At 46.1% G+C, this 15,597-nt stretch overlaps 1 protein-coding gene across 1 annotated transcript in view; it reads left to right on the forward strand.

The window, feature by feature from the left end:
* The first annotated feature begins 1,863 nt into the window (after nucleotides 1-1,863).
* Nucleotides 1,864-15,597, forward strand: part of LOC138566116 (vomeronasal type-2 receptor 26-like) — a 203,658-nt gene continuing 189,924 nt past the window's right edge. Inside the window, exons 1-2 of the mRNA XM_069643113.1 lie at nucleotides 1,864-1,908; nucleotides 7,770-7,997. Coding sequence (XP_069499214.1) covers nucleotides 1,864-1,908; nucleotides 7,770-7,997 — 273 coding nt within the window. The remainder of the gene's footprint in view (nucleotides 1,909-7,769; nucleotides 7,998-15,597) is intronic.

The following is a 15,597-nucleotide window of genomic DNA, read 5'->3' on the forward strand; positions in this document are numbered from 1 at the left end:
GAATGCTCCTCACCACTTCCAGTAATTGGCTCCTTGGTTTGGGGTGACTCAGCCCAGCCCTGGGTGACCCAGCAAAGGGCAAACAGCTAAGGACGAACATCCATCCAATCCGTCAGCCTCTTTGCCTTTTAACCTTTGAGCTATTGCTTTTCTGGTCCCTGCTACTTGCTTGTGAGTAATAATTATGTCTTTGATCAGAGTCGCCCTCACCATGCACTGCTCTTACAATGTCTTCCTTTCTCTTCTACTTCTTTCTTCATTCTCCTCTGCTCTCTTCCCATCCCTATCATCTCTTTTCCTCAGCAGCACCCCTCCTCTCGCTCACCTACTGTCTCTATTCACAAAACCTCCAACCCTAACTTTCGTGAAACTTCCTCTTCCTGCAGCTACCCCAGCACGTCTCCTTTACAGACTTATCAGCAGTAGGTTTCTACATCTCCCTCTCTTTATATTGCTCTTTGGCATTTACAATCAGTCTGTAAAAGACTTCCTTTGCATATGTCGGCTGGACAAAGTACAAATAGGGTTCATAACCAAAACGCTGTTTAAGAGAGCAGTGCTTGTTGGCAAAACATAGACGTACAGGCAAACTTTTCATTTTTCTGTGCCTAAAATCTTCCCAATTATTATTCACAATGATCAAACTGTTCTTAATGAAAGAGGCAGAAAAGGAACAATAACAGGAAAGGTCTGTATGACATGGGCGAGCCCCCCCTTCCAAACTCATAATGCACTACACAACATCACAGTATTAGTTGAGAGTGGGAATCCCACACAATCTAATCCAATACATCACAGGTTTTATAGTGATTTCATTCTCTATCGCACTCATGTCACACTCCAAGCATAGAGGTTTTAATAGCGATTTCATCCTCTATCGCACTCATGTCACACTCCAAGCGAACAGGTTTTATGGAGATTTTACCCTCTATTGCACTCATATCATACTCCAAGCGTACAGGTTTTTATAGAGATTTCATACTCTATCGCACTCATGTCACACTCCAAGCGTAAAGGTTTTATAGCGATTTCATCCTCTATCGCACTCATATCACACTCCAAGTGTACAGGTTCTATAGCGATTTCATCCTCTATCGCACTCATGTAACACTCCAAGCGTACAGGTTTTATAGGGATGTCATTCTCTATCGCACTTATGTCACACTCCAAGTTCAAATGTTTTATAGCGATTTCATGCTCTATCGCACTCATGTCACACTCCAAGCGTAAAGATTTAATAGCGATTTCATCCTCTATCGCCCACATTTCACACTCCAAGCATACAGGTTTTATAGAGATTTCATCCTCTATCGCACTCATGTCACACTCCAAGCGTACAGGTTTTATAGCGATTTCATCCTCTATCGCACTCATGTCACACTCCAAGCATTGCTCTGCCTTTGGGGCACTTTAGGGCAATGACAAGATTTTATTTTCTGTAATAGTCACCATTGAGCACCTGTTGAAACCCTACATTTCCAGACCATACAATGCGGCCGACTTAGCTTGGGCTTTAAATACTTCCATAGCTGGGCACAATGCACCACCTCCATGCAATGTTGACCTTCACAAGAAGAGCTAGCCACTCAGCAATGTGTTTTAAAATTTAATATCTAGGCAATTATATGATGATATCATATGATTTGGTATTTATAACATGCCTTTACACAAGTGTTTCTAGGTGCCACAAGGCAAGGAGGGGAGACAGATGGTTGACAAGACAAGCAATCTTACTAGGCCTTGTGACATTCAGATTGTGCAAGTACAATGATAAGAGTAGGGGAGAGGGCATGGGTAGAAGTGCAGGGAATGGGTACAAGGGGATTTGCAGTCAGGACACCAGGGCTCTGAGTAAGTGCAAGGATGGCAGAGAACTACACAGGTGCAGTCCCAGACCGGCAGTGCTGGGTAGGCCAGAAGGCAGTGCACGGTGACTGGTCGGGGTGGGCGTGGAACCCTGTGTTACTCTGAGGGCAACCACACCACCAGTCAGGACTAGCAAACAGGTAGATTAGCATGGCAGAGGGAGAGTGAAGGAAGAAGAGAAGTGGAAGATCTTGAGGAGCTTCCGGAACTTCAGGTGATCTGGCTCAAGTCTGAGAGGGGCAGGGAGGCCATTCCAGAGGAAGGCACCTGCAGAAGAGAGAGATCTACCCCTTACTCTCTGTTGCGGGAAGCAGAGATTTTGAGGTAGTTGCACAGAGGGCTTTAGAAGGAAAATATTTAGGAAGAGAGTGTTGGATACAGATGGGACCATGGCCCCAGAAAAATTGTGGATGATGCAGAGGTTCTTGAACTTGATCCTGAGGCCACTGGGAGCCAGTGGAGAGATTTCACAGCTGGAGAGATGCAGTCCCTTGGCTTGAAGCCAAGGACATCTTCCAGTCCTGTTCTGGATTAGTTGAAGAGGACGAAGAGTAGAGTTAGGAAGATTGAGAAAGAGGCTGTTGGAATAGTCCAACCTGCAGAGAACCATATCTCTGGAGACAGTGAGCTTCTGGGGGAAGTTGTGAAAATGTAGGATACCTCCAAGAAGATGCAGCTGGAAGTAGGTCTACTTGGCAAGATCCATGATGTGTGAAGAGAAGGAGAGAGTGGAGTCGAAGTGACACCACGGTTTTCTGTCTCACAAGAGGGTGAGGGGAGGGGGCCCAAGGAGGGTGGCCAGAGGGAAAGAGGAAAGGTGGCTACCCTGCTCTATAACACAGCCATCTACTTTAAGGTGCAGAGGTTTTGACAATGCATATCTGTGAGTGAATACCATCTTCTTCACTTCAACGCTGCTAAGCACCTAATCTCCTCTTTAGTGCTCGCTCAAGCTGACTACTGTGCCAGTCTACTCTATGGCCTTCCCAACTGCTTGCTCAATCTGACTACTGTGCCAGTCTACTCTATGGCCTTCCCAACTGCTCGCTCAATCTGACTACTGTGCCACTCTACTCTGTGGCCTTCCCAACTGCTCGCTCAATCTGACTACTGTGCCAGTCTACTCTATGGCCTTCCCAACTGCTCGCTCAATCTGACTACTGTGCCATTCTACCCTATGACCTTCCCAACTGCTCGCTCAATCTGACTAATGTGCCAGTCTACTCTATGGCCTTCCCAACTGCTCGCTCAATCTGACTACTGTGCCACTCTACTCTATGGCCTTCCCAACTGCTCGCTCAATCTGACTAATGTGCCAGTCTACTCTATGGACTTCCCAACTGCTCGCTCAATCTGACTACTGTGCCACTCTACTCTGTGGCCTTCCCAACTGCTCGCTCAATTTGACTACTGTGCCAGTCTACTCTGTGGCCTTCCCAACTGCTCGCTCAATCTGACTACTGTGCCAGTCTACTCTGTGGCCTTCCCAACTGCTCGCTCAATCTGACTACTGTGCCACTCTACTCTGTGGCCTTCCCAACTGCTCGCTCAATCTGACTACTGTGCCACTCTACTCTGTGGCCTTTTCAACTGCTCGCTCAATCTGACTACTGTGCCACTCTACTCTGTGGCCTTCCCAACTGCTCGCTCAATCTGACTACTGTGCCACTCTACTCTGTGGCCTTCCCAACTGTTCGTTCAATCTGACTACTGTGCCACTCTACTCTGTGGCCTTCCCAACTTCTCGCTCAATCTGACTACTGTGCCAGTCTACTCTGTGGCCTTCCCAACTGCTCGCTCAAACTGACTACTGTGCCAGTCTACTCCGTGGCCTTCTCAACTGCTCGCTCAATCTGACTACTGTGCCACTCTACTCTGTGGCCTTCCCAACTGCTCGCTCAATCTGACTACTGTGCCACTCTACTCTGTGGCCTTCCCAACTGTTCGTTCAATCTGACTACTGTGCCACTCTACTCTGTGGCCTTCCCAACTTCTCGCTCAATCTGACTACTGTGCCACTCTACTCTGTGGCCTTCCCAACTGCTCGCTCAATCTGACTACTGTGCCACTCTACTCTGTGGCCTTTTCAACTGCTCGCTCAATCTGACTACTGTGCCACTCTACTCTGTGGCCTTCCCAACTGCTCGCTCAATCTGACTACTGTGCCACTCTACTCTGTGGCCTTCCCAACTGTTCGTTCAATCTGACAACTGTGCCACTCTACTCTGTGGCCTTCCCAACTTCTCGCTCAATCTGACTACTGTGCCAGTCTACTCTGTGGCCTTCCCAACTGCTCGCTCAATCTGACTACTGTGCCAGTCTACTCCGTGGCCTTCCCAACTGCTCGCTCAATCTGACTACTGTGCCAGTCTACTCCGTGGCCTTCCCAACTGCTCGCTCAATCTGACTACTGTGTCACTCTACTCTGTGGCCTTCCCAACTGCTCGCTCAATCTGACTACTGTGCCACTCTACTCTATGGCCTTCCCAACTGCTCGCTCAATCTGACTACTGTGCTAGTCTACTCTATGGCCTTCCCAACTGCTCGCTCAATCTGACTACTGTGCCAGTCTACTCTATGGCCTTCCCAACTGCTCGCTCAATCTGACTACTGTGCCACTCTACTCTGTGGCCTTCCCAACTGCTCGCTCAATCTGACTACTGTGCCACTCTACTCTATGGCCTTCCCAACTGCTCGCTCAATCTGACTACTGTGCCAGTCTACTCTATGGCCTTCCCAACTGCTCGCTCAATCTGACTACTGTGCCAGTCTACTCTATGGCCTTCCCAACTGCTCGCTCAATATGACTACTGTGCCAGTCAACTCTATGGCCTTCCCAACTGCTCGCTCAATCTGACTACTGCGCCACTCTAATCTGTGGCCTTCCCAACTGCTCGCTCAATCTGACTACTGTGCCACTCTACTCTATGGCCTTCCCAACTTTGCTTCTTCACCTCTCGAAAAAGTCCTCACTTTTGCTGTAAATACACTCTTCAATCGTTCCTGCATCACCTCCACTTATCCAGCCGGTTGTTAGGCGGGTTATCTATGAGACAGAGGGCAAAGTGAAAACTCATTTTTATCATCTTGAAAGCTCACATCCTTGCCACCTCTCGTGCACCTTGCACTCCTTCTCATTTTTGCCCTCTTCCTCTCCCCACTTCCATACTCTGGAATGCTCTTCGTCTCCCTCTCTGCACAACTCCCACTCTGTATTTCAATCCAACCTCCTAGCTCTCCTCCCTTCTGAAGGACCATTTGCATAGTATTCTATGGCACCACATCTCCCTGTTCTCCTCTTCTCCTCCTTCTCCTCTTCTTCACGAAAACCCCACAGAATGTATCCCTCACCCCTTCATTCTAAACTCTAGCACTTCCTCCACAATCCTGTTCTTATATCATGCTCTACTGTCCGTATCCCTGGTTCATGTTTCCACCTCCCCTACATCATCTGGTTTTATATTCACATCCTCTTAGCACGTCCTCTGCTATCCCGTTCCTATATCATGCTCTACTGTCCGTGTCCCTAGTTCATGCTTCTACCTCCTCTGCATCATCTGGTCTTATATCCACATCCTCTTAGCACTTCCTCCTCTATCCCGTTCCAATATCATGCTCTACTGTCCGTGTCCATGGTTCATGCTTCTACCTCCCCTGCATCATCTGGTCTTATAGCCACACCCTCTTAGCACGTCCTCCGCTATCCCGTACCTATATCATGCTCTACTGTCTACATCCCTGGTTCATGTTTCTACCTCCCCTGCATCATCTGGTCTTATATCCACACTCTCTTAGCACTTCCTCTGCTATCCTGTTCCTATATCACACTCTACTGTCTGTGTCCCTAGTTCATGCTTCTACCTCCCCTGCATCATCTGGTCTTATATTCACATCCTCTTTGCACTTCCTCCGCTATCTTGTTCCTATATCATGCTCTACTGTCCTTGTCCCTGGTTCATGTTTCTACCTCCCCTGCATCATCTGGTCTTACATCCACATCCTCCTAGCACGTCCTCTGCTATCCCCTTCCTATATCGTGCTCTACTGTCTGTGTCCCTGGTTCATGTTTCTACCTCCCCTGCATCATCTGATCTTACATCCACATCCTCTTAGCATGTCCTCTGCTATCCCATTCCTATATCATGCTCTACTGTCCATGTCCCTGGTTCATGTTTCCACCTCACCTGCATCATCTGGTCTTATATTCACATCCTCTTAGCACGTCCTCCGCTATCCCGTTCCTATATCCTGCTCTACACTGTTTACCATAATAACCATCAGGGCCATCTTAAGGAATCTTGGGGCCTAGATAAGTATCTGTATGAAAAAGGCACACATACCCCAGCATAGAGAAATGCCTCAGATTGGCAGTCTCATTAAAAGTAAAAGTGCCCAACCATGTGGACAGATTGCGTAGATAGTGGATATCAATTAGAAGCTATTGTTTTGAAGAGGTTTTGCTATTAGTCCGCAAAGAACAAATTACTTGTGGTGTGCAATATATCTATGGTCACGATTATTATATACAATTCAACACTGTAGCCAGTAAAACCATGAGGGAGACTTTTTTTGAAGAGCATACCCTTAGAACTAAATGGCTCTTAGAGACCGAACTTTCGATTCTCGGCTAGGTGTAAATTGCCGAAAATGTTGGATTATGTTTTACCGACATGTTTGGTAATTAACACCTATTCTGATGGTCTCGGATTTCACTGCGAGACCACACAATGCACCGGTTCAACTAAAATAATACCTTTTTGTTTTAAGAACTGACTTGGAAAGTATGCAAATCACATAACAACCCAATATGAAGTATTTTAGGCAAAAGGACAATGATTGTAGCTTCATTTTCACTATCACCAAGGCAAGTATATTAGCACCACAATATTAATTGATGTGAACTTTAACGGCTTCATCTGGGATTTTCAATTGTATTTTACAGTTTTACACGCACTCGTTATTTAGTATGTGCTGAAGTACCTTTCAAATTGTATAATAAAGCAGACTGTTTTTTGCCAAATGAGCAGACTAGAAAATATGTTTGCCAGGGGTCTCTGACATTTGGTTGGCTTGCTTCTGTCTAGAACCCCTTGTACTCAAATGACCTACATGAAAAGAATGATCAAGCACTAGGCTAAACAACGCCACCCGTAATTGAGAAGGGAAACCTTTTCACAGGAGACAGCACAGCACAATACAGTGGCATACGATGATTTGTCCAAGATGAGTGTATCTTCCGCTGGGAAAGCTGGGATATGAGCCTCAGCACTTTGGTTCCAGTGTCTCGATTTGACAACCTAATCCCCTCGCCCTACTATCCCTTTATGCTCCTCGTTGGGAAGTGGTAGCCAAAGAACAAAGCTCTAGACCTGCACCAGATGGATGCTATGTCACTTTCTATAGCTGGCGCTATCTGGTGCAATTAGATAGCTGTGTAGCACACGTTGAGTGTTACTATGACAAAAGTATATATACATATGCACGTTTATCAACCTCAGACATAGGAAAGGCTGAGTCGGCCTTGCTGGAATTTAGTACTGTCATTTGGAATATGAACACAAGTCTCTGTAACCAGTACCCAACAAACTATTCTGTCTTCTGAGCAATCATGGCACTCAAATATATCAATATGCGTTTCAACTTTCCGGATGGCACATGATCTATATATAACCCACACAAGGGTGAGAAAACTACAAGAGTTGTGCTATAATGACTGGATAAACTGTGTACTAAGCGGTATGGGTTATTTTAGATTTGTAAAACAAATGGGCACTGACAGATTTCAATCAGGCAGCCATGTGAGGGCGCCCTCCAGGGTAGGGGCCCGGGGCACATGTCTCTTTTGCCCTCCCATAAAAACGTCTCTGATAACCATAACTGTTTCTCTCATTTCTTCTTTGCAGTTACATCATTACATGCGCAATGTCCATCTCAAAAGCTCAGCTGGGGATGACATCTTCTTCAATGCTCAAGGGGACCCGCCCACACGCTTTGACATTGTAAACTGGTTTTATTTCTCTCAGAAGAACACTACTTATAACAAGGTTGGAAGCATCAGTCTCAACTCTGCAGGGAAAATGCAGTTCGTTATTAATGACAGCTCCATCCACTGGAACCCTCACTTTGCCCAGGTAAGACCTCAAAGAGGAGTCTGCAAAGAATCTGGAACATGAGATCTGTGTTAGGCAGCCACGAGATATGTGTGAGGCAGTCACGAGATCTGTGTGAGGCAGCCACGAGATCTGTGTGAGGCGACCTAGAAGGTATATTGAAAGGCCACTGGCGATGAGTTGGAGCGATGCCTTGAATGATGCGTGCACTGAGAGAATCTTTAATAAGAGGAGTGTATCTTAAGCAGTCAACTCCTTCATTTTGACCAAGGATCTCTGTCATCGGCATTACTATCCATGTACAATCTCTAACCAGTCATTGCTTTGAATCTAATCCTTAAGGTTATCCTCATTGTTCAGTTTTAGTTTGGCTAAGATCTCTATTTTTAGGGTGGGCGTTGTTGCTCAAGTCTTCAAGGTCTTAGTTGGGCTTGTGAACTAGGCCTAGACCTATATTGTCCGTTGACATGAGCCAGTTACTCTGTCCTCTGCAGTAGACCAATGTCAACCATCATCTATATATGGCCTCGCATGACCTGCATGAGATGTTCAAGGACAGTGCCTTCCACTGAGCTAAATGTCTTTATATAGGTCCCACCTACTAATCTGTACATCCACCACGATGCCAAGAAGCTCCTGCATATAGTCTATTCTCGTCATCATGAGTTTCAGTGGTAAAAACGATTAGAGTACTTAAGCACATTAAAATAATACATAATGTGATTCGGAAATATGTTAACATCCAAAAAAGGCACTTTTGAAAGAATGGCAATACATCAGCATCCTAATGCAGTCACATAACCGTCCAACTCAAAAAACCAAGACCATTGCGCAGCCACTACTGACTAGAAACAGGTGCAACATTACAGCTGAAAAATTAGCCCCACTGCTGATCCCAATACTAGATGCAGATGGACCAGACTCAGTAGACTAGTCAGGAAAGGGGTGTTAGGGAGAATTCTCATTCTATGGCTAATTTCCCTTACCTATAGAGTCCCCCAGCAGCTTTGCTGGATTTGAAGGGTTTGTTTCTTTTTGCCTGCTAAGAGTGAGATTCTTTTTCCCACTCTTAGGCATTTTTGCTATGTGTGTTCTAGGCTATTTTTGTGTTTAATGTCGATGGGATTTTCTCTCCCCCATAGGAACCATCTTTATGCACATGTGTTACACAGCACCCTCCGTGCAATAACACAGGGGTGTCATGGTGACCCCCAACCATAGACTCCATACCCTGGGACTGACTACTGTCTCCCAGGGCATGTAAAGTCCCCATTGTCTTTACTAGTCAAATCTTATGAACTTAACCAGTACAAACCATCTTACTATGGGGGTACTCGAAAGGGTTAATAGTTTTTCCCTTGGGTTCATTTTCGAAGGGGTACCTTAAAGTCCCTCTCTCTAAAGTTTCTGGCTGGTGGCAGTGGTTACTGCCATAAATATTCAAACGCAAATATTTTGTATGGGATTTTCCCATTGTTCAAGGCTAACACTTTTACTGACAGCCACTAACATACCGCCGAGTTATGTTATTATTAACTTTACTCTGGTAGGTTTTATTCGCCAGAACTTTAATATAAATTCTTTCTCATGTCTTACTCTAAACTCCTAACCCAGGTCGGGGATCCTGTGTTCGCTATTTTGGCGGGCGTCTGCCAAGAAGCCCTCCTTTCTGCGCCTCTGATTCTGGGGTGGGTCTGTTGTTTAGGAGGGGGAGTAGAACCCCTTGACAGAGTTGCCGCCGCAACTCAGGTTGCACTCTAACCTGATAGGCTGGAGGGTCTCCCGCCAAGAAGACCACTCCACTTTGTGAGTGACAGCTAGGCTGTATGAATGGGTATCTTTCTGCATAAAAGCAGGGTCCTGAGGACTGGAAGAGCAAGACGTTGCCACTGGAACTACGGAACCGAAGGGGAGAGAAGCCACAGACATCTTCAGCATCTACATCACCGGTGAAGCCCTGCCGGATCGTCTCAGCGCTTTTCTTCCACACGACGAGAGGAGATCTTCATCGAAAGAGCCTTCTTCCCTTGAGCTGGTGGGCACAGCCAGTTCACCCATTGCTTCCCCGGACCTGCCTTGGTCGAATCGACAGTGCTCAGCACTTGGAGACCGGATAGCCAGGCAGCTATCTACCCGGACCGCGATTAAAAGGAGCGTACCTTTTAAACTTTGTTTGGCAGCACCACGGCTGGTTTCATCCCTGGGTAGTGCAGTAACTCAAACCTTCCTCCACGACGAGAGCCTCTCTTCCTCTGCTGGACCCCTCGACCTGCAGGAACTACCAGGAACAACCGCCACCGCAGGAGCCACTTCTTCACGTTTAAGGTAAATTGTTCCGCCAGGCCTCCCTTTCCCCGTGGTAGCCCTAAAGGTGTTTTAAATCCGTTATCTACTTGTTGGGTTGGCCCCCCTCTCTCTTAACATAGTCTTTGGCATCGCATCTGCCTTTTCAATATTCGTCTACCAAAGACTTGACTGCAGCTACAAGAACATTTTTGCTCCTAAGTTCTTGGTGCTATACCACTGACTCTGGCTCAGGCATATTGACTCTGGCTGATTTGTTAGATCTGCTCTCACTAGATTGGTTTTCAATAAGAAATGTGTTGATACACCTGAATCTTCTAAACCTCTCTTCCTTCCTACTGTTTTAACTTGTGGAATGTGCCATTTTGCTCAGTTTTCGTTTAACTTATCTTTCTGCTAAAGTGTTACTGTGCATTACTTGTTCACAAAACTTCAGGAAAGTGTTTCTAGGGGGTGTCTGAAGATATTTCGGTTTAACTTGTGCTTACCCTCCCTTTTGTTAAATTGATAGAGTGCCATTTGTAGTTGGTTTTCACTGTGCCGTTTTGCTCAGTTTTCATTCTACCACAAACTTCTCTACAATTGAATAAAGAGTTGTATATACTTTTCCTGGACTGAATTTTAACTTACTTTACCAACTGTGATGTATGTGTTGATTTAACTGTGTATAGAATAAATATATATTCTCTTTTTGATACAAAGCTTTGGTCAGTGTTTCCTTGTTCCATGGTACTGTGATACCTATTGTGTAAACCCTGAATACTGCTCATCTCACTCTTGAGATAAGTCTGACTGCTTAGCCACAGCTACCAACTAAATCTTTGTGGTACGGACTGATACCAAAGGGGATTTTTATTGCTCTCACCTGTAGTCCTAATCCTGGGTAGTGGTCTCTTAGGGAACTGCACAGGATTCTGCATAACACTGGTGTACAGCGGTGAGGATAAAAGTATTGAATTTACATTTTAGTGTGCTACTAGTACCTTGGTGTAATTAACCACAAGGTTAACAATCACAGAAAGTTTATTTTAGCAAAGTCAAGTATTGAAAGTTATAGTCAGGAGACCCTCCTTGCAAAAACTGCTGATTTTCTTAAAGATTTATGCAGACAGAAAGGTCTTCCTGTCAAAGGCAAGAAAACAGAAATGATTGATAGACTGTTAGAGAAACAAAGTCTGGATAGTGCTGCTGTAGGACCTACTACTCCAGCAAATGTGGCAAACAGTAATGAGGATAATGTTGAAAATGTTATTGTTGAGTCAGATGAGGAAGAGGAGGATAACAATGTCACCCCCTCTGGTCCTCTGCCTGCTCAAGGGCCTCAACCTGTAGCTACTGGATCCTTACCAGGTCCCACATTAAGTCTTGAATTTATATCTCTATAAAAAATTAGACGTGAACTAGAATTCAAAAGAATTAGTGCCCAAATTTAACAGATGCATCAGGAACTGAGGCTCAAAGAAATGGAGCTCAACCATGAGCTTGAGATGAAGAAATTGTCTTTGGAAAATGCTTCTCTCCCCGAATCCTCTAGATCTTCCAGTCCAAAAAGACCCCGGATGCCTAAAGGGATTGTGGGTATGTATGAACTGAAGTTGGATGTATTAGATTGGCTTGCTATGTTTGAATACAATCATGTGCTCCAGGATATCACAGGGAATCAGTTGATCCCCTGGTTATTCTCTAGGCTCCCCCTGTTGCATCTGATGTGGTAATGGAGTTGGGGGAGGTGGATAGGATGGACTATGAATGTGTAAAGCTAGCTTTGATAGCTAGATTTTTGGAAGACTCCTTCCCAGTACCTTAAGAGGTTTAGGACCCTCAAAAAGCATGATACTACCCTACTTGGGTGAATGCATGTTTGAAAAACTTAGAGAGAGTTAACACTTATGAAGGAATGAGAAATCTTGTTATGGTGGATTATATCTATGATGCCTGCTCTCCTGAGCTCAGACAGCACTTGGCTGATTCAAAAGAATTAGATTCTAAGAAGCTGGCCAAGGCTGCTGACTTGTGGGTTGCCGACAGGGCCACTCACAAGGATTCAGGGGTAACTCAGAAAAAGGATGAGGGAAAGCAACCTAAGAAAGACGACAAAGAGAATTCAAATAATTCCAATTCCAAAGAGGGTCCCAAACAAAATTCTAAGGGTAAGCCCCAAGGGAAACCTAATCAGGCTAGTGTACCTTCTAGTCCCAGACCAGAAGGAGGTCAGAACAAGCCACCATTCATAAAGACATTTGGGAAATGTTAGGTTTGTGGCTCTACTGATCATGTGAAAAGGGATCCCAGATGTAAGGGTGAACCTTCAGGGGTCCACACTGTCTCCTTAGCCTTCGCTCCAGAGGAGGAAGTACATATGGCCAGTGGAAACCTTCAACTGCTAGCTGAAGGTCCCATTGGAGTCTCAGCTAGTGATCTTTAGTATCTCTTGGGTTGTGGGAACCACAGAATTTAGATGTGTATAATTCTATCCCTCCTAATACTAAAGAGTATTATAAAGACAGTGGGCCTCATTATGACCCCAGCGCTAAACCATGGTGCTATTAGCACCATGGTCCTTGCCGGGGTCCACCATGGTGAATGGCGGAATTACCGCCCCATTCCAATGTTGGCGGGGCGGTAATTCCCCATTCACCATGGGCCCTTCCCCATTCCCATTTTTGCCCCATAGGGCTCAATGGGAATGGGCAAGGCGCTAAGTACGGTGCCGCAAATTGCGGCACCGTACTTAGCACCAAGGTCCCTTTGCTGCACCTTCCTTTAACGCCTGCTAAAAGCAGGCGTTAAGGTCGGGTCCCGCAAAGGGAACTCGTAATCAAGCGTTAAGGGTTTAATGGCGCTGACACCTTTTACGGCGCTGTTAAACCCTTAACGCCAGGGTCGTAATGAGGCCCAGTGTCCTAGTCAATGGTCAGGAGACCCCTGCCATTAGAGACACTGGGGCCAGCATAACTGTGGTGGACACATCTTTTTTCAAGGTGGAGGAAGTGCTAAGGCACCCAAACGCCTCACCAAGTTAGCTGGAGGGGCTGTGGAGATGCTAACCCAATTACCAGCTTGCATCCAGTGCAATGAAATGACTGTTGGGATACCTGTAAGTGTACAATCTGCAGTACCAGGAAGGGTGCTGTTGGGCAATGATCTGAAAGACCTAGGAGTAGTGTCAAGTACCCCTAGACCTCCTAGTAAGAGATTACAGGAGCTTACCAGAACTGCAAGGGAGAGGACCTTGAGAGGCTCTCCTGAGGAGATGATAGAAATCACTCCTACCCCACTGGAGATACTAACTGCCATTTCCAAACAGCCAGAAGCAAAGGGGAAACCCATGACTTCAAGGAAAAAGACAGCAGAAAGCACTCCAGTGCTGCCAACCAGGAAATCTCCTAGGTTAGCAAAAATCACACCTGTGATTCCTCCTCCAGCTGAGGCTGAGAGTGAGATACAGCCCTGTGTGGTTTAACTAGAGCCTGAGGACTCAGATCTAGTAGGAGGCCAGGAACTCATTGGAGATCTTGACCCTGTGGACCATCCTGAGCTGCAGTCGTTACGGCAGAAGGTGGACCCCGAAGGGCAGACTTCCGTAAGGGACAAAGAGAATGTCCAACTCTGGAAGGTCTTCGCCACCAGGCAGCTTCTCAGCTTGAAGGGCAAGAGCCTGGGAAGTATAGCTTACACTGGGAAGATGGCCTCTTCTATAGTGAACCGACAGAGTCAACACCTGGAAACTACAAGAGACTTGTAGTGCCCCAAGCCAACTGACTCCAATTCTTGCAACTAGCCCATGAGATACCTTTGACTGGTCACATGAGCTTCAAGAAGACCAAGGAAAGGCTCTCTCACTACCTTTATTGGCCTAAAATGGGGGCTGAGGTAGAGATGTATTGCAAGAGTTGCCACACTTGCCAAACTTCTGGTAAAAGAGGATCCAAGAACGGGGCACCCTTAGTGCCTCTCCATGTAGTGGGAGTACCATTTGAGAGGGTAGGAATCGACATTGTTGGTCCCCTTGATCCTCCAACTTCTTCAGGCTACAGGTTTATACTTGTTGTAGTAGACCATGCTACTAGGTTCCCTGAAGCAATTCCTATGAGGACTGTTACAGCTCCAGCTGTGGCTAAGGCCCTCCTTGGTATTTTTATCAGGGTTGGGTTTCCTAAGGAGGTAATATCCGACCGGGGGTCAAGTTTTATGTCCCACTACATGAATGCCAAATGGAAAAACTGAGGGGTTACCTACAAGTTCTCAACAGCATACCACCCTCAGACAAAATGATTGGTAGAAAGGTTCAACAGAACCATGAAGAGCATGATAGGTGCCGTAGAAGAGCCTCTTAAGAAAAAGTGGGATCTTCTACTGCCATGCCTTCTCTTTGCATATAGAGAAGTCCCTCAGGAGGGTGTAGGTTACAGTCCCTTTGAACTTCTCTATGACCATCCGGTTAGAGGTCCATTGGCCCTGTTCAAGGAGGGGTTGGAGAGTGATCCTTCCCCCACACCAGTCAGAGTCACTGACTATGTGATAGGACTCCAGAGGAGAATGTCACACATGATGGCTGAGGCAAGTGATAACTTGAAAGCAGGTCAGGCTCTGGTCAAACATTGGCATGACCAGAAGGCCAACATGGTTGAGTTCGCTCAAGACCAGCTAGTTCTTGTTATGGTCCTCACAAGGCAGAGGGCCTTGCAGGACAAATGGATGGAACCCTTCAAGGTTGTGTGAAAACCTGGAGAGGTAAACTATCTGGTGGACTTAGGCAATCCTAAGTAGGCTCCTAGAGTCTTTCACATCAACCGTCTAAAAGCTTATGTCTCAAGACCAGAACTGGGAGATTTGCTTCTAGCTTCAACTCAAGAGGAGGAGGAGAGTGAACCTCTACCTGACCTCCTCAGGGGCAAGCCTTTAGATGAAAAAATAGAAGGAGTAAATCTCTCTTCTAATCTGACACCTGAGCAACAGGAGGAGTGAAAAATATTCTGGACTCTGGAAGGTCTTCGCCACCAGGCAGCTTCTCAGCTTGAAGGGCAAGAGCCTGGGAAGTATAGCTTACACTGGGAAGATGGCCTCTTCTATAGTGAACCGACAGAGTCAACACCTGGAAACTACAAGAGACTTGTAGTGCCCCAAGCCAACTGACTCCAATTCTTGCAACTAGCCCATGAGATACCTTTGACTGGTCACATGAGCTTCAAGAAGACCAAGGAAAGGCTCTCTCACTACCTTTATTGGCCTAAAATGGGGGCTGAGGTAGAGATGTATTGCAAGAGTTGCCACACTTGCCAAACTTCTGGTAAAAGTGGATCCAAGAACGTGGCAC

The sequence above is a fragment of the Ambystoma mexicanum genome, chromosome 2p (genome assembly GCF_040938575.1).
Source record: "Ambystoma mexicanum isolate Mex_15411 chromosome 2p, UKY_AmexF1_1, whole genome shotgun sequence".
NCBI lineage: Eukaryota > Metazoa > Chordata > Amphibia > Caudata > Ambystomatidae > Ambystoma > Ambystoma mexicanum.